The sequence below is a fragment of the Pecten maximus genome, chromosome 12 (assembly GCF_902652985.1).
Source record: "Pecten maximus chromosome 12, xPecMax1.1, whole genome shotgun sequence".
Classification (NCBI taxonomy): Eukaryota; Metazoa; Mollusca; class Bivalvia; order Pectinida; family Pectinidae; genus Pecten; species Pecten maximus.
In genome coordinates this window covers 15827426-15848443 of record NC_047026.1, presented here as the reverse complement: position 1 = coordinate 15848443, position 21018 = coordinate 15827426, and the positions used below count along the sequence as shown (strand labels likewise).

Genomic DNA, 21018 nt, shown 5'->3' with positions numbered 1-21018 from the left:
GTTTCCTAAAAGTACAACGCACTTCCGTTTTCCGTCAATTCTACTTCCGTATCGAGGCGCGTCTGCCTTTCTGCGGTCAGAGCGATCGATATCTAAAGGAAATAATGAAAATAAATAAATGAATAAGTAAATGCATATCTACTGAACAACTAAATAAATAAAACATTCGTAGGAAATTTAATCTGATTTTGGGATTATCTCACTATTTTAGAAAAAGAAAATACCACCGACTTATGTTCCTTTTCATATGTGAGTATATACTTTGTACAGTAGATACGCATGCAGAAAGGTAGAATCTTTTAGCTTTTAGTATTTAAAAAAAATCTCATTAGTTATGTTAAAGATATGACAGGAATGTATAATTTTGTGACGGATGCCATTTGCATACTCAGTGATTACTCAGTGATAAAATATTTACCTTGATGTAGTCCGAATGTTCTGACTACCTACATTATGTAAAAGCGGCAGTTGCATTGCACGTACAATCAATTTACATTGCTAAAACAGTGGTAAAACATCGCATTGAACGCTCGTGCGAGTGTTCTGTGAGCTCGCGTAATTTCAGCCAATCAGATTTGTCAGACACACTGGAAATTCCGTCAAGTTGCACGAGAGTGAAATACGATGTTTTATCAAAGATGCTGTATTGATGACGTTGTGGAGAATATTTACTTAAACTTAATTAATCAGATGCAGATTAGTTGTACATTCAGTGACTTTTTAGGGGATGTTTAGTGAAGGAGAAGTTGAGCCTCAAAATCAAATATTTAAATGACAACTGATGAGGTTGTAAAGTACCAAAGATTTGACACCCTCTTTAAGAAGCAAAATCCATTGTGGTGATGAAAAGACATTTGCTTCCTACAAAAAATGTATGTTGGCCTGGCGTTATCTTTTTGTACTCATTAAAGGCATGACATTGTCATACTTCAGCTAGCTAAAGATCTCTGGCTATTTTTTGGTTCTGACGCCAACCGACGTCACCCGTTATAAGTTTCTCGCCGTGTTATCCTCTAACATTGTTGGAGTAGACATTGTCACTGCCCTGCAAAGCACAATTGAAATCGAGAAATTCGATGCCTTGATCTTGTTGGAAAAAATAATTCTGTACCCAACCTTAAAATGATATAGCTGGGAAGAAGTTAAAACACTTAGACAGTTATAACTTTTATTTTTTATCTTCTGTTTGTTTACTGCTTCTGTACATGTAGCACGTAGCAAATTCATATATTACGAGTTTTTGTTTCTGTTTATAGGGGTTTAACGTCCTCGCAAAAACCTGGGGCGGTTTGCAAGGAGATACGTCTGAATAGAAGACACAGAGTCTTCATGGGGGGGGGGGGGGGGGGGGGGGGGGGCACTTTTAGCTTATTCGCCTTCTACGATCAACATGTACATGGATAATGCGGGCCTTGTTTTCATAATGAACACTATGATAATAACAACATGTCATACATAATAATTTGATCTTGTTAGTAACACGCATTTTCATTGGCTTAGAAATTTATGTTATCAGTCTGTAACGTCGCTTTTGATTGGCGTAATGATTTTTAAAAGACACGAGTCAATCAATAAAGTGAATTTTTGCAGGGATTAAATTATAAGGATTAACTTGAAAATATTTGTTAAGTTATGGAGTTATAACACAAAAAAAAACCGAATGTATTCTCAACCGCCATGGGCTATTCTGGACAACGAGCCATTTGAGGCATGTGTAATGGATTTTTTTCTTCTACTTCTAATTTATTGTGTCTTGTTTGAATCAAACAAACATATCCAAGGTAGAGAAAACAGAAACAATTTATCCTATAACATTTCCGATATGTCTCGGATAAGCGATGAAGGGATGTTTCATGGATGTTTTTCTTTTCTTTTCTAGAATGTCTTTATGTTACAGACAGACGAATGGGATTGTCTTTCTTTCTTAGAACTGAACTAAGTCGGATGAATCCCGTTCTTCAAGGTAAAGACAATGCTTCATTATCACTTGTAGCAATCTTAACTATAATTAACACAATAGACAATCGTAGTCTTCGGTCAATTTCGTCAATGAATTACGGAATAAGATGTTTCGATTGTCTTATTTTTCGTGTTTTATTTTGTGACTCTAATATCATTACTAATGAATTACGTCACGTGGTATTGCACTTCCTCTTCCATAAAGTAACATTACATATTTCATTTAATTTACTCCTGAATTTTTCGTCCTTATCTTTAAATGCCACGGAGGGTGAAAGACTTGAATGGTGAAGTTTTGTTACGTATTAAATACCTACCTTATCTATTATTGAATTCAAGTATTGCTTTTACAACAAAAAATAGGAGGAGGAGGAGGGGGAGGAGGAGGAGGAGGAGGAGGAGGAGCATATTTGATTTTCTTTTCTTTTCTTGATAAAAGTTATGACGCATACCACCTTCTAAAATATCCGTTATAAAAGCCAAGCTAAGCTTATCAGTTATGAACACCTTATGAATGCTGTTGGCGCTTTAAACCCCCTTTTTCGTTAATTGCTTACTTTACAACCACGTTTCTCTCTATAATATCAGCAGCTATTTGAATATCGATACTTGGTATTACAGAGACCAACGGTCTATATATATTATGCGTATGGGGGTTGGTTATGATTTCTTAACAAGTCACAATGCTTGCTACTAAAAATTGCATGCCTAGTGCAAATAGAACTAATGCATTAATTATTCGATAGTGTATATAATGACACTAGCGGATGGGGGGGGGGGGGGGGGGAATCCCTTAATCTTATCCCCGAAAGATTGAAAAATTTGCTGTAATCATTGCATTTTCCGAAATTTTGGCCCCCAGACCTCTCGCCAAAAATAATTCGGCTCGCGCCTACGGCGCTCGCATTACCACTTAATTACTGGACCCCCCCCCCCCTTTTCAAATTCCTGGATCCGCGCCTGCATAATGAATACTACAGTCTAAGTACGCAATTATAAAGGACTATAATAAGGACAAATGCGAGTTTCAGGGGTTTAAGGTCAAGGTTACTGTTACTATATTTAGCCGGAGCCGGTAGGGGACAGGTATTGCAGAGATGATATGAGAAAACGAATCGGGCATGGGATGTGGACACGAAATCGCCCTCAATAAGAACTTCGATTCAACATGCTGTACTTCTAACGCTTACCGTGCTGAGAACCTGTCTGATTAGTGTTGTTTACAGCGTACCCTTATTTTATCGATTTGGTTCAGAATTATTTCTAAACTCTTCTGAAACCATTGAAAAAGTATTACGAAAAACGCATAAAAATTATTATGTTCCGGGAGAGTGAGCGTCCCCTGCTTCATCGACGGCGTACGCGATGTTAATCTAGGTCAAATCCAGACCTTGCAATGTTCTCAAAGCGTGAACCAGGGTAATGGCAACTAAGTATCTTATGCGTTATTTAAAACTTTTATCAAATATAAATAGATAAACGCCCATACAGATACAAGTCCATAATATTTCAGCGACCATCTTCCAAAATAACCGGTGTACATATATTGAATATCTCATAATTTATTATGCGTTACAAAATCATTCGTCCACAAAAATCTAAATCCACACTTAATTGACATATACTCAACTGGTTAACCACTATACGAATTGACAAATCTGATAATTTAGTGTTGACAATTTCTTGCCGCAAGCATCTATCTATTGATCTGTTAAAAATTATGAAGAAAAGGATGAAGGCTGTTGTTATGTAATCAGAAATATATAACACTAATTATTGTTTCATGTTTTCGATATGAAATTTTGTTGGATTATCGAACTGGTTATTAAAGTTCTTTTTCCTTGTGGCTAATTATCGACATTGTGTCAACTTCATTGTCGTAAAAAAAGATGAAATGACATTATATATATAAGTACACTGTAAATATTTTATTATTTGTCAGTTAGTTTCAAGAGCTTTTCTTACTCAGATATAAAATAATGTCAATCATTCTTATCCGAAAGAAATATTGATTCGCGATTTTAATTTTAGATATCACATGACGCCATTTAGTTGTTTTAAAATAATCATAGAAAGAGTGCCAATGGTGTCTGGTGCTGAGTGAGGTATCATTTTCACATATCGTTGGATACAATAGCTACTTAAAAAGTGATGATGATGCTATATCCGGAAAATGATTTGTTTTATAAAACTGATAGAATAGTATCGACTTCGAACTTTTACGTCGGTTAATATCAATCGGGGTTCACAACACACGTTTGACCTCATACAAAGTTCAATTTATATTTTATTTCTGAATATGTCGTTCTACGATTGTCACACTGATTATTTCATTTTGCTTTGAAGATATCATGTTTTCATGTTCTGCTAGTTCACGTTTTCTTTGCGTAACTTACAACTAATATTTTCCTCAATTATTTTCTTGAACGCATTTCAACCTTTTATTTTCTGCAGTTAGAAAAAGACAGTCCAGACGCAAGCCCCGCGTTTGACCTTCACTATCATAATATTTATCTACAGAATGGTATTGGTAATATTGACTGATTGGTATTTATAATTTATATGTTTATTGAATATCGGACCATTTCATATGTCTCTATTCCGCATACTTATACACCATGGCGCTGTTTTACTAATAGATACAATATTACTAGATTCTACCGATATATATGGTACAGTTGAAATTATATTTGTTCTGTTTTTGATCCCGATTTGTATTGAAAGGTGTACAATCCTTTGAGATTGCATGTGGCAAACATTGCTTTAAATGTGGACTTTAATTCCCGAGGTTTGCTGTAACCAGCAGGTCATGTTTTAATAATTTTAAATAAAGACGCGTTTCGGACTATACAGACAGTGCTCGTCCTTGTTATAAAATTCAGTATTGAAAATTATGGAATTCATTGAGTTATGGGGCCATTGCACACCCCCTCCCTCAGATTTGTCTGATTTGTACCTTCGTCATCTTCTATATATCAACACTTTATGCTGTAAGCATTACTGACTTGTTCTAGACGATTCAGCCTTGCTATGCATGGCTCTGCTGTATCTTACTCTCAGTTTGTATTAAAAGGTGTTAATAATTTCAGTACAATCTTCTATGGCACACACATTGTTCGAATTCAAATTTCCCAGTAAATTAACTCGACAGTACGCTAAAGGTCTTTGGCCCTACTCTACCCTATGGATGCAATACATTGTGCCAGGATAGCCCCTCTGATTACAGAGATTATATGTCATAGCTTTAGTGTTTGGGTTCTGAAACATATGTCATTAATTTGGGTATAACACCTCCCTATACCAATAGACAATACTTTATAGCTCACAATTATACTAACGAGTCCTATTTGATGACCTATTAGTATAATGGCTATAAACCATAACATGTGTTCCAGTACCAAAGCACATAGTTTCCCCAGGCCTACAGTTATAGGATAAACTCCTCAATCTGACCAATCTCTCAACGGAAAAGGTGTTGATACAGACAGGTGAAAAGGTAACAATTAAAAATGCAATGTCAATATCCACTCTTTATACATGTACATGGCATTGTCGCTTCTACATCATTGAGTATGCTGAACATACGTTAATATCAATTATCATTATAAAGATTGCCTAATAGTCTGCAAATTACTGTGATATGATTTATAATCCTTTGTACTATGAACATGTGACAGCTGAATTATGTTTTATGCTTAATATCTAATTTGTGTGTTTAAATTGAAAAGTTTCTGGCGCTTTCACACACATATATAGTGGTATTGACATGATTGTATTTGTGTAAATTTGTACAGATTCTCCGGATTTATATACATAATCCAGGTTTTTGTCTGATTATTCCTTCTGCTTTAGCGCTTTTGCTTATAACTCTGATTTTATACTTATGTTTGCCGCAGCTATAGCCCCACAGTATAAATGTTGTAATGAACTCCGCATATATACGACGGCGAATGAAGATTCTTGGGCCCCTTCACCAAGATACAAACAGCAAAACAAAACATATAACAACAAATATACATTCAAATCATATATATACATATATCAAGAAAACATCGATCTATTGTCAACCATGAATAATTCGAAATCCCGCTGTTTCGAAGTTTTTCTGTTAGTCCCTTGAACTTCGAAACATCGGAGTTTGAGTGTATATCATGCTTACACGAGAACGAGCTGGCAACAAAAAATCAATACTACAATGTTATAAGCATAATATTTGTAAATACATGTAAAAGTTGTAAATGCTACATATCTTGTAGCTTTTGCTGGTAACGAACAATGTAGATATATACAGTACATAAGTGACGTGAGAACAAATACTTAATCAGTGACGAGATGACACATATAACCACAATATAGATTTCTGCAAAACACAAGGATATTATGGCAAACGTTTGTACCAAGTCCTGAAATGATAGTTATATAATGTACAACTCGCAGAGAAGTTGAAGAGTATAACCAAGGTTTGAATTCACAGCAACAACATCCACTACGCGTACACACTTGCACGCCAGCTTAGGTACAGATGCTGAACTAAATTATTTCATAGTGTTACCATGGAAACAAAGTTCGCGCAAGCGTGTACGATGAAAATATCCGACCCAAGCATGCTACCGTAAACAATTCATCACAAAGATACGCTCTAGACAAAATGGCTGCTCCTGATTACACCTAGTCGGGGAGATTGGAGGTTCGTTATTTTGATGTTCCAGTGGAATATTTTGTAGGACTTGGGGACTTCCGTGTAGCTGTTTATAGTGTTGCGTGGATCGATAGGCTGACAGCAGGGCGACACCGGGCTGCGGCATATCAATGAGGGAACTGCATATTTATGTGTAAGTATAGCTGGTATGTTGGTGTCATGATGAGAATGGTAGTTGTGAGACACACACTGTTCGGTGATAAATCTACCATCCGTATCAACCCGACATTATCCACAACAGCACGTGTAAATTATTTAAATCGTTAGACTAGATTAATATCGGATCACCAGGTACGGATACGTACTACATAAATATGGCCTTCTACGACAGAATTTGTGTGTGAATATTGACTTTGGCCAATGACAAGTGATTCTGATCTCTTGCCACAGAAGCATCATACAGCTACATTTATACCTGTAAAGATTGTCATTGCTTAGGGATTAATGCGTTATCATACCATGCAGGAGTGGGATCGCTCATTTGGTGCCAACCGGAAGTAGTAATGTCATTGCCATGTTCTGTGAGTATGCTACACTAGGGGAAACAGGAAGAAAGGTTTTAATTAACCATATTGTACTATCATCAAGGATTTCTTTGTGTAGTTAAGGACACTTGGACTAGACTTTGACTGATGAGTTAGTGATATCTCGCAATGAAGACATGCTCATGACGTTTTGGTCCAAATGTGTATGTAGAAGTCAATCTATCTTCTAGAATGCTATCTATTCTATTCATAAACATGTATATGTATATTTTATTTCTATCTTCAAAATCATACAAATATTTATCTTTGAATTCATGTAATTGTGTTTATGTAACTGTATTTTTCTTAATGCATACAAATATTTATCTTTCAAATCATATAAATGCTTTCATTTCATACAAATGCTTCTTTCATTTCATACAAATACAATTTTTTTCTTTCATTCCACGTAAATGTTTTCCTTCATTTAACACAGAAGTCTATCTTTCAAATCATATAAATATTTCTCTTACAAATCATACGAATGCTTGTCTTTCATTTTATAGTATGTTAAAATGTTTTCTTCTTTTCACCGTGTGTAAAATGTTAATCTTTTATCTTTCTTCACAGACATGTACCTTTATATCTCTCTAATGAATGATACTACGTCCATGTGTATCATTTTATTCACATGTTTATAACAGTACTATTATTATATATCAGCATGGTAAACATGCTTGTTTTTTTTATTGGGAGCAATGTCTACTGATACCATATACATACTACTTTTCTGTTTCCTATATGTGTAACTGTTTCCACTTTGAATATGTGATTGTCAATCTTAGTTGCCATTTTGAATATGTGATTGTCAATATTAGTTGCCACTTTGAATATGTGATTGTCAATATTAGTTGCCACTTAGAATATGTACATGTTAATCTTATTTGTCACTTTGAACATGTACATGGCAATCTTAGTTGCTCTTTGATTATGTACATATCATAGTTGCCACTTTGAACATGTACATGTCAATCTTAGTTGTCACTTTGAATATGTACATGTTGATATTATTTACCCCTTACATGTCAATCTTAGTGAGAAATTACTGAACTCCGACCAATATAAAATGGACTATGATTGTTTTCCTAATATCAAAGTTGACATGGTACACCTTCGCTGACGTATTGGGTTCCTATCAGCAATAGCTACAACCCTATATTCTTAAAGTGGCCTATTCTGAATAATATACTAGTATAGTATCCTATTCTGAATGCTCCTATACGGGATTTTCTGTTTTGGAATTCTGTTGGCGCAGTGGGTCGCGTCAAGACTGCGGGGTTTCACGGGATCACCTGGCCGACTATATTGATTTCCTCCTGGTAACTGGTAAAATGGCTCTGGCTACGCTTTCATCCAAGACAACAATTTGATAAAAATACGTCTCTATAAATGTTTTCTAATTGTTTCAATATAAATTAAATTCATTCTTTGCTATTCTCTTTTTCACAGTATGTTTTAAAATGATCACAGGTTATTCTACTAAGTTTTGTTTTTCAAACGATTTAGATATGTTATGATATGAGTATAGTTGTGGTACAGATGCTGAGTCATACTGCGTAGAATTTATTTAACATGTTTACTAATCTATAGATCACGATAACGATATGTTACAGCTCAAATGTCCATATCCTGATTTGGTTAAATCATTGAATTCATTGTTATAATAGGATTTAAACCAAATTCTAATGTTAGGAAAGATGATATTATCGCGGATGAGTGTCGACATTGAAAGAGCAATACGTTATACTTTATAAAAACAACCATGGTCCTTTATTAAGGGTTAAATAGTATGTGCCATTTAATGGACGATACAGGCCCACGGGGACTCTTTGTTTTATAGTAGTCGTGCATACAGAGTCTGGAGTGAGGTATTTAGGCGTTTTGAGTAATTGGAGTGAACAGATAAGTCTTTCACTCCATCAGAAATAACAGACCTATGAAATAGACACGTGCATGTACGTTTTTACGTGCTCTGTAGAATTCTGTTGGTGGTGATGGTGGTGGTGGTGGTGATGATGATGGCGGTAGTGCAAAACATGACCTTGGCGAACTTTCTGTTCTCTATACGATGTGGTTTGAAGGAGTGGCTGATTTCTGACACTGAGAAAAGTGTTTGCAAACAGCCTCGTTCAAGCCTCGGTGTGACTTTTGGGTTGGTTGGATTGACTAGATGAGATGATTGATGACGATGTCCTCCGGTCAGTAGGAGTTGTTATTGTGATGGTCAGTAGTTTGGACAGCGGTGTCCGGACCATATACATACCACTGAATATTGATTGACAGAGACAATTTCCTCATGGCTACACTGGATAAGCTTAAATTGAATATTTCAATATCATAATTGTCTTCTCGCATTTCCCACAATTTATGTATAATTCATAGAAAAATATCCGGCTTACTGGATTTCTCGGCAGTATTATACATAATCTTAATCATGTATTTGTCGACTTGATTATGCGTTTCCCGAGTAAATATCAAAATGGCGTGTCTTAGCTGGCCAGACTATCGCCTGACTAACAAGAACCGTCCTCTAATCAGCATACATCAATTTGTCCGCACATCTTCCAATATTCCCGCCACCTTTGTCGGACGATCACAGATGACCCTTTGCTCTCCGGTGGTCAGCCAGATCGTTAATAACGACAGGATGTTATCTGCTAGCATGTATTCCAAATACACGAATGTTGCTTCCTTCCGTGTAGCTGTCAAAGGTGCTCCCCAAAATAGACGGTAAATTAGAGCTCGAATAAACGATTGCACCTTTACCAAGTTCATGACTCATTGTTCTTGGCCAGTCGTTCTAAACGTTCCATTGTTGTTTAGTATACGTACTTAGATGTGAACAAACAGTCGGTGTAAAACAACTGTATCAGTCAATAAATTATGACCATGGTATTGATATTCAAAACGTTTCGATTTCTGAAAACCCATTAAATACAAAATTGCATTTTATCGAAGTGTAAATAAATGATGCAAACAATATTGATACCGAAGCACCTATAAACTTGTCGAATACAAATCACAGAAATACTAAATGTAGCTATTAATGGCAGAATTGGAAGTATGGCTATGTCCATGAGCCCAGTCATTCAGACGTACTTATTATATTTGTTCAAATCGATTTCCACGTAATATCAACTTACACTACTGAAGTATACCATCACATATTCCATATGCCTGTCTATAAGAGTCCTGTAGCAATATTCGAAAATGTTTGCTCTGTTGTCAGCAGTGTCAAATATGCTATAGTTAGGGCACTCTAAACTCGGAGAATATCTATCTCGTTTTATTGATTGTAATACGGAGCGGGACCTTTCCATAATGAGAACACGGGCAATAATTACCAGCGTACATGTATGGAAATATCTATGGCGGATACTGCGTCTGTGTTTCGTTGTCTTCAATGTTTGATCTGTGTTTAAAACAAAACATTGAACTAAAAGTATGACCTTGGTGGATGATATATGACCTTGTCTTGTTGTTTTAACTATCCTGCCATTTTGTCAGTAGTTTGATAACTGTCTTGAGCTATAAAAGTAAAACTGGCGATACATAAAGATCCTGGCGGACATTCTGATCGATAAAACCACGCCAAGTGAATCGCCTTGTCAGAAAAAATGTATAAAATTAGTGGCAACAGTTTGAGGGTGGTTGAGTTATAAAAGTCTGTAGAATCCCTATGGGCAACAGCAGCCAATGGGTCCAGTGTAGTGTCAGCTTAATCTCGTATAATTTGGAAATATGTATTATTTCTGAAGCAATTGAATTCAATTTCAATACTCCTCGATTATGTGAGGTGATTTTGATTTTTCAAATTGACAATGAAAGTGTATCAATCGATTTTTTCATAAAATTAATCTATTTGTATTTCATTCTAAAGCGTAGTTAAGCTAAACGGCACTTTGCGGTTCGTCAAAGGAGAAAGGGAATTTTATGCTGCATTGTACATGTATGATCGGTATATTTTTAAGAAGAGTTCCTCCGTATGAACATCAGACGGGGAGGCGCCCTTCCTCCTAGTTTAAATACCAGTTATTGCACTTACTACGAAACAGTACGACATTACCTCGGTATATGCCTATCAGAACAAATTCTGCATTAACTACGCATCGTAAACCATGTCCTATTACTAGGCAGCCTTGTTAGCTTCCACGTTAATTATTGATGAGCAATTAATCAATAGATTGCAACGACAGCAGCGACACCAAATTAAACAGAAGCCTTGGTGACAGTCGGATAGCTGAGTCTCGAACCGTGCGATCATGTCCTGGTACACGTAAGCGTAAGAGATTTTTATCTGATGTTTTCATTTCAAATTGTATTCAAAGCAAAGGTTATTGACGCCAACAGATCGGCGTCATTTTGACTCTTCTTTTTCCGTCTCGTATTAGGCGAGATCATCCTTAAGAAGCAAGCATTTAGATGACGTAAAGCTGTTCCAGGAATATCAAATATCAGCGGATAACAAACTAGAGATAGCTAGAGCTGTATAGATAATTTTTGAATTGATATAAACATTATAAGTTGAGTTTTGGCAGGTTTTCAATTTAGATATGGGTATAATCGTTCAATTCTAACGATGACGTTGCTTCCATTAAGGATAATTGTAACAATCGTATGGTGACCACGCTGCATTACTGGCATGTTATGGCTGTTTACACTGTCTGAGCGTTCATAGGCCTTTATATGAAATCCTTCATATTCTGTATTTGGCAGAAATATCATGATGTGAAAGTTAGAAATGAAACATCAAACGGCGAAAGAATCCGATGTCCAGACGTCACGTGTTTATACTGTCAGATATAGCAATTAATCCTTATCGGAAATCCCCAGTAACACTCTGATGGAGAGAAGATACAAACATCTGGTTATCGTCTCCGCTCAATAAACTGATGTAAAAAAAACACCCAAAAACAGCGTTTATAAATAAATGTCTGAAACGTCAAAACTGACCTGGTGCATTCAGTTTTAATAGAGTGTAGAATTATTTCTCCCGAGGGGCGTTTACAATTGATACAATTCAATATTTACATATGAAACATGATTTTATATAACTTAGGGATGGGAATAACAACAGTCTTACACTCTGAACAGAAGCCCTTCCAGCATGGTGAAAGGGAATGACAATCCATGTCCAGGTCCTTCCAGAGCTTGCAATGATCCAAATCTCTAAAAGGAGTCCTCATATCTAATTGGGGAAGAAGTCATAATCTCTACCTGAGAGGAGTCCTTACCTGTAATCGGGGAGTAGTCATAATATCTGATTGGGGAAGGAATCAAAATATCTAATTTGGGGAGGAGTCATTATATCTAATTGGGACAGGAGTCCTAATATCTGATTGGGGGAGGAATCGTAATATCTGATTGGAGGAGGAGTCCTAATATCTGATTGGGGGAGGAATCCTAATATCTGATTGGGGAGGAGTCCTAATATCTGATTGGGGTAGGAGTCCTAATATCTGATTGGGGGAGCAATCCTAATATCTGATTGGGGAGGAATCCTAATATCTAATTGGTGGAGGAATCCTAATATCTGATTGAGGAGGAGTCCTAATATCTGATTGGAGGAGGAATCCTAATATCTGATTGGGGAGGAATCCTAATATCTAATTGGTGGAGGACTCCTAATATCTGATTGGGGGAGCAATCCTAATATCTGATTGGGGGAGTAATCCTAATATCTGATTGGGGGAGGAATCCTAATATCTTATTGGTGGAGGACTCCTAATATCTGATTGGGAGAGGAGTCCTAATTTCTAAATGGGAGAGTCCTAATCTCTATAACTGAGAGGATTCCTAAGCAGACGGAACTCGAACTAGCAACCTCTCGTTTTCTAAGCGGACGACCTACCACATTGCTTGACGGAAATCTACACCCGCCTGGGATATTAAGGTGACCTTATACTCTTACCTAAGTAACAGAGACCATATTTCCGAATATAACGCCCATGTTTTTAGTGTTATTTGTACTTGACCCCCAGGACACTAGACGGACACATTTCTAATCAGTCGCTTGCTTTAACTTGTAGAACGAACACCTTACCTCCAGGTCACCGTTATCATGACGATTTTCATTTTCAAACTCTGATTTTGTGTTTCTTCCTTGTGTATGATAGTTTCCCTATCAACGGAGTTTACATGTTGCCAGTGAGTCAATATCAAACAGCAGCAGTTATTAACGCCAAATTTCACAAGAAACTATTTCATTTCCTTATGCGAAGCCATTCTGTCATAAGTTAACCCTCTACATTGAAGACGTGGACTGTAAAACACCTCCGCGGTGGTCGTCGATAAAGACGAAGACACTTTCAGAACACTTGGTCCATTCTCCATGTACTTTCTTTGCTTTCTATGGTTTACGAAGACAAATGGGAAATATTGTTGTCGACGTCATGATCACATTTGGAAATGTTCTATTTCGTTATGCGATCTGAAATCAGACGTTATTCATTTGCTTATCGATATGCCCAGTGGTTCTGTTGGCACCACCCTAACTCTCATTTGAGATGTGCCTTTACCCGGATTAAACCTAGATTTTGTATGACAGGTGTCGGTGATGAATCAGAAGACGTTCACTCTTCCTGAGTTCTTGGTCTTATTCTCCTTGTACAATTTCATGAGTCTCCTTGCAAATCTATATCTTTGTTTATATAGGTTATGCGTTTTTTTGTTAGAAGCATGATATTGTTTTAACCTATGTCTGTCCTTGGTGCTTTACGTAATTACAAAAAAGAAGCAACATAACTTTCACTCCTAGATATATGCATCTCAAAAGTAATATAACAACCTGTCCAAACCAAAAAAGCCATACTCCCCTTTGATTTTTTCCCATATAGGCGGTATACATGTTTTATATTATCGTCGAAGTGCTATTGGGTTTTTTTTTCACTATCTAGGAACCATTCGTCTTCATCACTATGGTGATAGCTGTACGTTGATATGACATCATATGACATCATGCCTGATGAGCCGTGAAGCTCAAGGTTAATAAACAAATTGAAATTGAATACTGCTAAGTCTAAGTAAGCGTATACCAAGTGACAGTTCATAGAATGGCGCTGTTTGTTTTTGCTTTCGCTTTTGTTTTTCGTAGATTTTAACCACAACAGTTGGGACAACAATTCATTTTTGTCTCCCCTTTATTTGCGTACAATATGTCATGTCATTCAGTATTACCCGTAATAAGCGCCATATTGTGATGGATCTCGATGGAAACCGCTGTATTTATACTACTATCAAACTATTTCATCTAAAAACAAGGAGCCCATACATAATTCATACATGTTCTGTAAGTAGAGTTTGTGAAACATTCATGAATATGTTACATTCCAACGAGTTACATCGGCACGGTACGGATACCCTCCGGGGAAGGAAGAGAATCAATAAGTCGGTAACCAACAGCGTGAAGCTGCTCACCTGATTCTACGTACTGACACAACTGTAATATACACTAGGCTTTTAAAGCACCAACTTTCATCAATATTCCTTCACGTAAAATTTCCCACAGGGAAGCATAACAGAGTTTTTAATAAATTTTGTAAAATTACTAATATCTATCTGAAATCCAATAATGTTTTTCCTATGGAAAGTTTAAGTTTTGGAACGTTGACGAAACCGGGTCCAGTTCTTCAAAAGCTCTCGTTTTAGTACAAAATGTAGTTTAAAAAGCTTCTTGGCGTGACCATAAGTATGGTCCAATAGTATTCCTCCCTGTCCGTCCACTCTGTTTTCCGCACATTTCTCAGCCATGCTTCAACCTAGGTGTGTTCGTAAAAGTTGGTATGTAACTTCAGTATGAGTAGCTACAGATCAAGTTGGAGTTTCAGGGTTTTTGGTTCAAGGTCAAGGTCACTGTTAGTATTTCTAGCGGGGGCCGGAAGGGGGCATGTATTGCTTTAGCAATACCCAGCATGCTTGTTTCCCTTACATATATCCACTAGATCTAGTAAAAAGTCGGCTCTTTAGAAGACGTTCCAGAGGTTTAACAGTCACATGTTGAGGGATGTATAGCACAATAACCCCCTGTTGTTCGAGACATTTAATGATTGATACTGCTTTGCATAGTTTGTAGGTTCTCTTATCATTTAGACTGCAATATCAATTTCCTTTCAAAACATCTTTTTAATTGCTTATCCCAATTAAATGTTCATTTTCGTTTCGTTTCAGGTGAAAATATTTAAGATGACCAAAGACACGTGATTTAGTTGATCAATCAATGTTGAAATTTTAACATATGATGCCTCGATGTCGCGCTGACCCCTGACCTCCCTATCCTGACCACGTGATCAACATGTGGCCTAAGGCGGAAGTTCACACCATGGTCGGCCTGGTCATCTATATCCTGCTGTGTTTGGCTAAAGAAGGTATGTATAGCAGACTCCAAACGGTTTATTAGTAGTCCTCTATAGGTAGTAATTTGTATATTATTTTGGATATTTCTCAACAGCATCTGTCTGCTACAGGATACATAATATATACTGACATTGTATTGTCATCGTGATGGTGGCGCCGGTTTAGAAACATTATACTGCAAACGTACTTTATTTGGCACACTCAAATTTTAGCGTATTTCCGAATTTTAACAGATTAGTGCATTAATTAATTCACGTGCAAAAACTAGGTTTACATAGAACCAGTGTATAGAAAGTGCAATCCTAATCTAGTGGAATACTTTTAGCGCGCAAAGTGCTAAAATAAGAATGTACGTTTACAGAATCCAAAACTTACCCCATTATTTGAATCAAAAGGTTCTTGCGTTGAGCCTCATTTTGATTCCACCGATTCCTTTCTATATTTTATATTTCTTTCCAGCTTACCAACAGTACGTGTCAATGGAAATTGTGATAATAATATCACAATTTCCATTGACACGTACTTTTTCATATAGACATCTCTTTGTTCTAAGCTAAAGATTCTAGTCTATTTAAGGTATTATTGCTGCAAACTGGCAAACATCATCGAAGACAAATCACATATAGCAATGCGGTCAATGTCCTCAACTAAGCTCCTACATATTGCAAATATTCTTCCCGACTGGAGTTGTCTGTACCGAAAGATTTATGAATAATTTAATGAAGTCGTCCTCGACATGTTTCTGAATACATTTTTCATTGATTGGTTGTTTGCTTTTGTTACAGCTGATGCCATTGGATGCTTTCAGTGCACTTCCGTCAACAAGGGAAACTCCGCGTGCGAGGATTCCTTTAACAACACAGATGATAAATACTATATCTCCGACTGTTGGGCTAGTCGTAGTGGGCGCCACGGTCTCTTTCCCGCCACCGAGTGTATCAAAATGATCGCTAATGACGGTAAGACAACAGTTTCAACACTTTAAACTTTAGCAAATCGAACGATTGAACATGAAAATATGATACCAGTCGTAAGCTTTTCTACGTATCCATACAAGCCCATAGTTGACAGAGACTAAAGAGTTATTTGGTATGATGATATTTTAAGTATCAGTAGCCTTTTAAAGTTTCCTACTTAAAATATTTGGTCTATTTTAGCAAGATCTCCAACTGAAAAAAAAATTCTAAAAGTATTTATGAATCCTGTCTGCCATGTTCTTTATGAACTCTGAAACAACAAATGAATGCTGGGTTGTCATGTTCTTTATCAACTTTAAAACTACAAATGGATCATTGGTTTTCATGTTCGTTATGAACTCTGAAGCTACAAATGAACCCCAGGTTGCCATGTTCTTTATGAACTCTGAAGCTGCAATGATACACATCACTAAACAACTCCATAGTAACATTTCCCATTCTCGAAGAACAACCACTAGCCAAAGATTTCGTCCAAACCCTGATCAAAGGAGCTGTAATGTTGAGAGCATGTTTGCCTGTCCGAAGGGAAGAATATTAATCTGATGCTCTCATTAAAACATATGGAGAACATATCACATGGAATTCTTTTCTTATCCACTAATTTGCGTCTTTGTGCTCTAATCTTTACCGGGTTTCTCGTCAAACTACATTCACCTTCGTGTCCGAAATGGACAACCCATTATCATTATTTATAACCATTTTTGCAAGAAGCATTTTTTCTCTCTGTATTTCTATATTGCATTATTTCTCTTTACACTACTGGTTGTCCGTGTATCTCCATAAACATGTTGCAAGTGAAGATTCCCAATCATGTGATTTTTATTGAACACTTTGTCATCTTCAGATTCTACGGGATTCTCGCTAGTGGTACGGGACTGTGTAGTAGATAATGGCGGCACTAATTCGGAGACAGAGATCGGACGACAGAGCCACTGTGGGTGGATGCGGGAGATTCAATACGATGACAAGAGGATGAAGGGATGTATCCTCAGCTGCAACTCTGACGGATGTAATGGAGCGTCCGGACTAAGCACACTGCACGTGCAAACGCTTGTCTCATTGGTGCTTGTAACTATATTGGCGAGACGGAAATTATCCGGCGTCAGCTGATGGAGGCATGGCAACGGAAACACAAATGTTCTGTGGTGATTTTCGAGACATTCTGGTGAAGAATTGGAATTTAAAAATCAAACGTTTTGTTTTCAAAATGTGTAGTTGATTTGGGTTTTCATATAAGATAATTAAAACAAATTATCTCATCGTGATAAACTTTGTCAGAAGGAAAACGTATGCGACGTATAAGCTTTGACAAATCACGTGTAATTCTTGCCTATGTTGTGCAGTGTCCTATTACGGACGAATGGCTGTGTTATAGACACTTGTTTCAGTATATATTGACCAAGGCAACCAAGGACACACCATAAACTTGCAATACCTTCAGTACTCGTGACGTACCACAAAAAAACCTGTGTATAACAATGGTTACAATGGAGTCACTCCACCATAAAATGTAGATTTGTCTGATACATTATACTACAGGACAAACATGTTATGCATGATATTATGCAGCAAAGATATATTCAATCTATAAGCTATTAGCCAGAATACTGTAAAAGTATATATTTTTGCGGTGATATTATTTTAGCACTGAACGCATTCTGCTAAATTGTCACTGTGTCAGTTGCAATTGTGTACGTTTCTTGTTTCTGAAGGCAAGTAATTTGGATGCGGTAATTCAGTACTTCGCTGATCTGTTTAGATTCGGCTTTGCGCTAAATTTTGAGACCGCAAAAAAAAACAACAAACAAACAAACAAACAAACAAACAAACATACAGATGTATTTACAGTAAGAGACATCCAATCTCGTAATTCAGTACAGCAGATGTTTGACTTACGTTAGCATTGATCAATATAGTCCGTCGTATGTCACTTGCATTGATACATTATCAGTCATTCAGCCATTGCGATATCATTAGCAGGTGTTGCAGGTAACTCCTATTTTCTAGATATATAGAAACAATGCTGCATTGTTTTTCATGAAATAGACAAAACAGTGATCACATTGGCTTTATAGTGCCCGTTTTGTAAATAGTTCTTGTTGAAACAGTCTGCCGATCGTGTTTCAACTATCTGCTAGATTTTTAGCCCACCATCATCAGATGGTGGGCTATTCAAATCGCCCTGCGTCCGTGGTCCGTCGTCCGTCCGTCCGTCCGTCCGTCCGTCCCTCCGTCCGTCCGTCCCTCCGTCCGTCCGTCCGTCCGTCCGTAAACAATTCTTGTTATCGCTAATCCTCAGAAAGTACTGAAGAGATCTTTCTCAAACTTCATATGTAGGTTCCCCTTGGTGCCTAGTTATGCATATTGCATTTTGGGACCGATCAGAAAACAACATGGCCGACAGGCAGCCATCTTGGATTTTGACAATTGAAGTTTGTTATCACTATTTCTGAGAAAGTACTGAAGGGATCTTTCTCAAATTTCATATGTAGGTTCCCCTTGGTGCCTAGTTATGCATATTGCATTTTGGGACCGATCGGAAAACAAGATGGCCGACAGGCAGCCATCTTGGATTTTGACCATTGAAGTTTGTTATCGCTATTTCTGAGAAAGTACTGAAGGGATCTTTCTCAAATTTCATATGTAGGTTCCTCTTGGTGCCTAGTTATGCATATTGCATTTTGGGACCGATCGAAAAACAACATGGCCGACAGGCAGCCATCTTGGATTTTGACCATTGAAGTTTGTTATCGCTATTTCTGAGAAAGTACTGAAGGGATCTTTCTCAAATTTCATATGTAGGTTCCCCTTGGTGCCTAGTTATGCATATTGCATTTTGGGACCGATCGGAAAACAAGATGGCCGACAGGCAGCCATCTTGGATTTTGACCATTGAAGTTTGTTATCGCTATTTCTGAGAAAGTACTGAAGGGATCTTTCTCAAATTTCATATGTAGGTTCCCCTTGGTGCCTAGTTATGCATATTGCATGTTGGGACCGATCGAAAAACAAGATGGCCGACAGGCAGCCATCTTGGATTTTGACCATTGAAGTTTGTTATCGCTATTTCTGAGAAAGTACTGAAGGGATCTTTCTCAAATTTCATATGTAGGTTCCTCTTGGTGCCTAGTTATGCATATTGCATTTTGGGACCGATCGGAAAACAAGATGGCCGACAGGCAGCCATCTTGGATTTTGACCATTGAAGTTTGTTATCGCTATTTCTGAGAAAGTACTGAAGGGATCTTTCTCAAATTTCATATGTAGGTTCCCCTTGGTGCCTAGTTATGCATATTGCATGTTGGGACCGATCGAAAAACAAGATGGCCGACAGGCAGCCATCTTTGATTTTGACCATTGAAGTTTGTTATCGCTATTTCTGAAAAAGTACAGAAGGGAGCTTCTCAAATTTCATATGTAGGTTCCCCTTGGTGCCTAGTTATGCATATTGCATTTTGAGACAAATCAGAAAACAAGATGGCCGACAGGCAGCCATCTTTGATTTTGACCATTGAAGTTTGTTATCGCTATTTCTGAGAAAGTACAGAAGGGATCTTTCTCAAATTTCATATGTAGGTTCCCCTTGGTGTCTTATTATGCATATTGCATTTTGGGACCAATCAGAAAACAAGATGGCCGACAGGCAGCCATCTTTGATTTTGACCATTGAAGTTTGTTATCGCTATTTCTGAGAAAGTACAGAAGGGATCTTTCTCAAATTTCATATGTAGGTTCCCCTTGGTGCCTAATTATGCATATTGCATTTTGGGACCAATCGGAAAACAAGATGGCCGACAGGCAGCCATCTTGGATTTTGACCATTGAAGTTTGTTATCGCTATTTCTGAGAAAGTACAGAAGGGATCTTCCTCAAATTTCATATGTAGGTTCCCCTTAGTGCCTAGTTATGCATATTGCATTTTGAGACCAATCAGAAAACAAGATGGCCGACAGGCAGCCATCTTTGATTTTGACAAATGAAGTTTGTTATCACTATTTCTGAGGAAGTACTGAAGGGATCATTCTCAAATTTCATATGTAGGTTCCCCTTGGTGCCTAGTTATGCATATTGCATTTTGAGACCAATCAGAAAACAACATGGCCGACAGGCAGCCATCTTGGATTTTGACAATTGAAGTTTGTTATCGCTATTTCTCAGAAAGTACTGAAGGAATCTTTCTCAAATTCCATATATAGGTTCCCCTTGGTGCCTAAATCTTAGATTTCATATATAGGTTTCCCTTGTTTGAAAAGTACTAGAGGTTTCTTCTGAATTTACACAGACTAGTAAGACTTAGAAGAAGAGAAAAGTAGAGAAAAGATCAATCTGACATGGAACCTATGAAGAACATTCAATGGTGGGCGCCAAGATCCCTCTGGGATCTCTTGTATAGAATAGCGATATATATATTTTACTGAATGTGTATTCTGTCGTGAAATGCACGTGTTAACGTTCACAGTTTCATAATATATGTATAATATCCATCCCATAATTTTAGTCCAATTGG

At 37.2% G+C, this 21018-nt stretch overlaps 1 protein-coding gene across 2 annotated transcripts; it reads left to right on the top strand.

Annotated features, from left to right (window-relative positions):
- Positions 1-6548: 6548 nt before the first annotated feature.
- On the top strand, positions 6549-18336 carry LOC117339886. 2 transcript variants are annotated; one of them, XM_033901598.1, is made up of 4 exons: positions 6549-6791; positions 15349-15545; positions 16320-16493; positions 17356-18336. In XM_033901598.1, exons 2-4 carry the CDS (start codon positions 15473-15475, stop codon positions 17619-17621), a joined length of 513 nt encoding a protein of 170 aa, XP_033757489.1. In that variant the 5' UTR covers positions 6549-6791; positions 15349-15472; the 3' UTR covers positions 17622-18336. The 2 variants fall into 2 exon arrangements, with proteins under 2 accessions (XP_033757489.1, XP_033757490.1); XM_033901599.1 differs by lacking the exon at positions 6549-6791 and adding an exon at positions 6839-7179.
- Positions 18337-21018: the final 2682 nt, after the last annotated feature.

What these genes read in the sequence shown, in the direction of transcription:
- LOC117339886 (XM_033901598.1), top strand. Translation starts at nt 15,473, where the DNA reads ATGTGGCCTAAGGCGGAAGTTCACACCATGGTCGGCCTGGTCATCTAT. An exon ending in GCTGTGTTTGGCTAAAGAAG is followed by an intron (nt 15,546 to 16,319) that starts GTATGTATAGCA and finishes CTTTTGTTACAG; the next exon opens with CTGATGCCATTGGATGCTTT. An exon ending in CAAAATGATCGCTAATGACG is followed by an intron (nt 16,494 to 17,355) that starts GTAAGACAACAG and finishes TGTCATCTTCAG; the next exon opens with ATTCTACGGGATTCTCGCTA.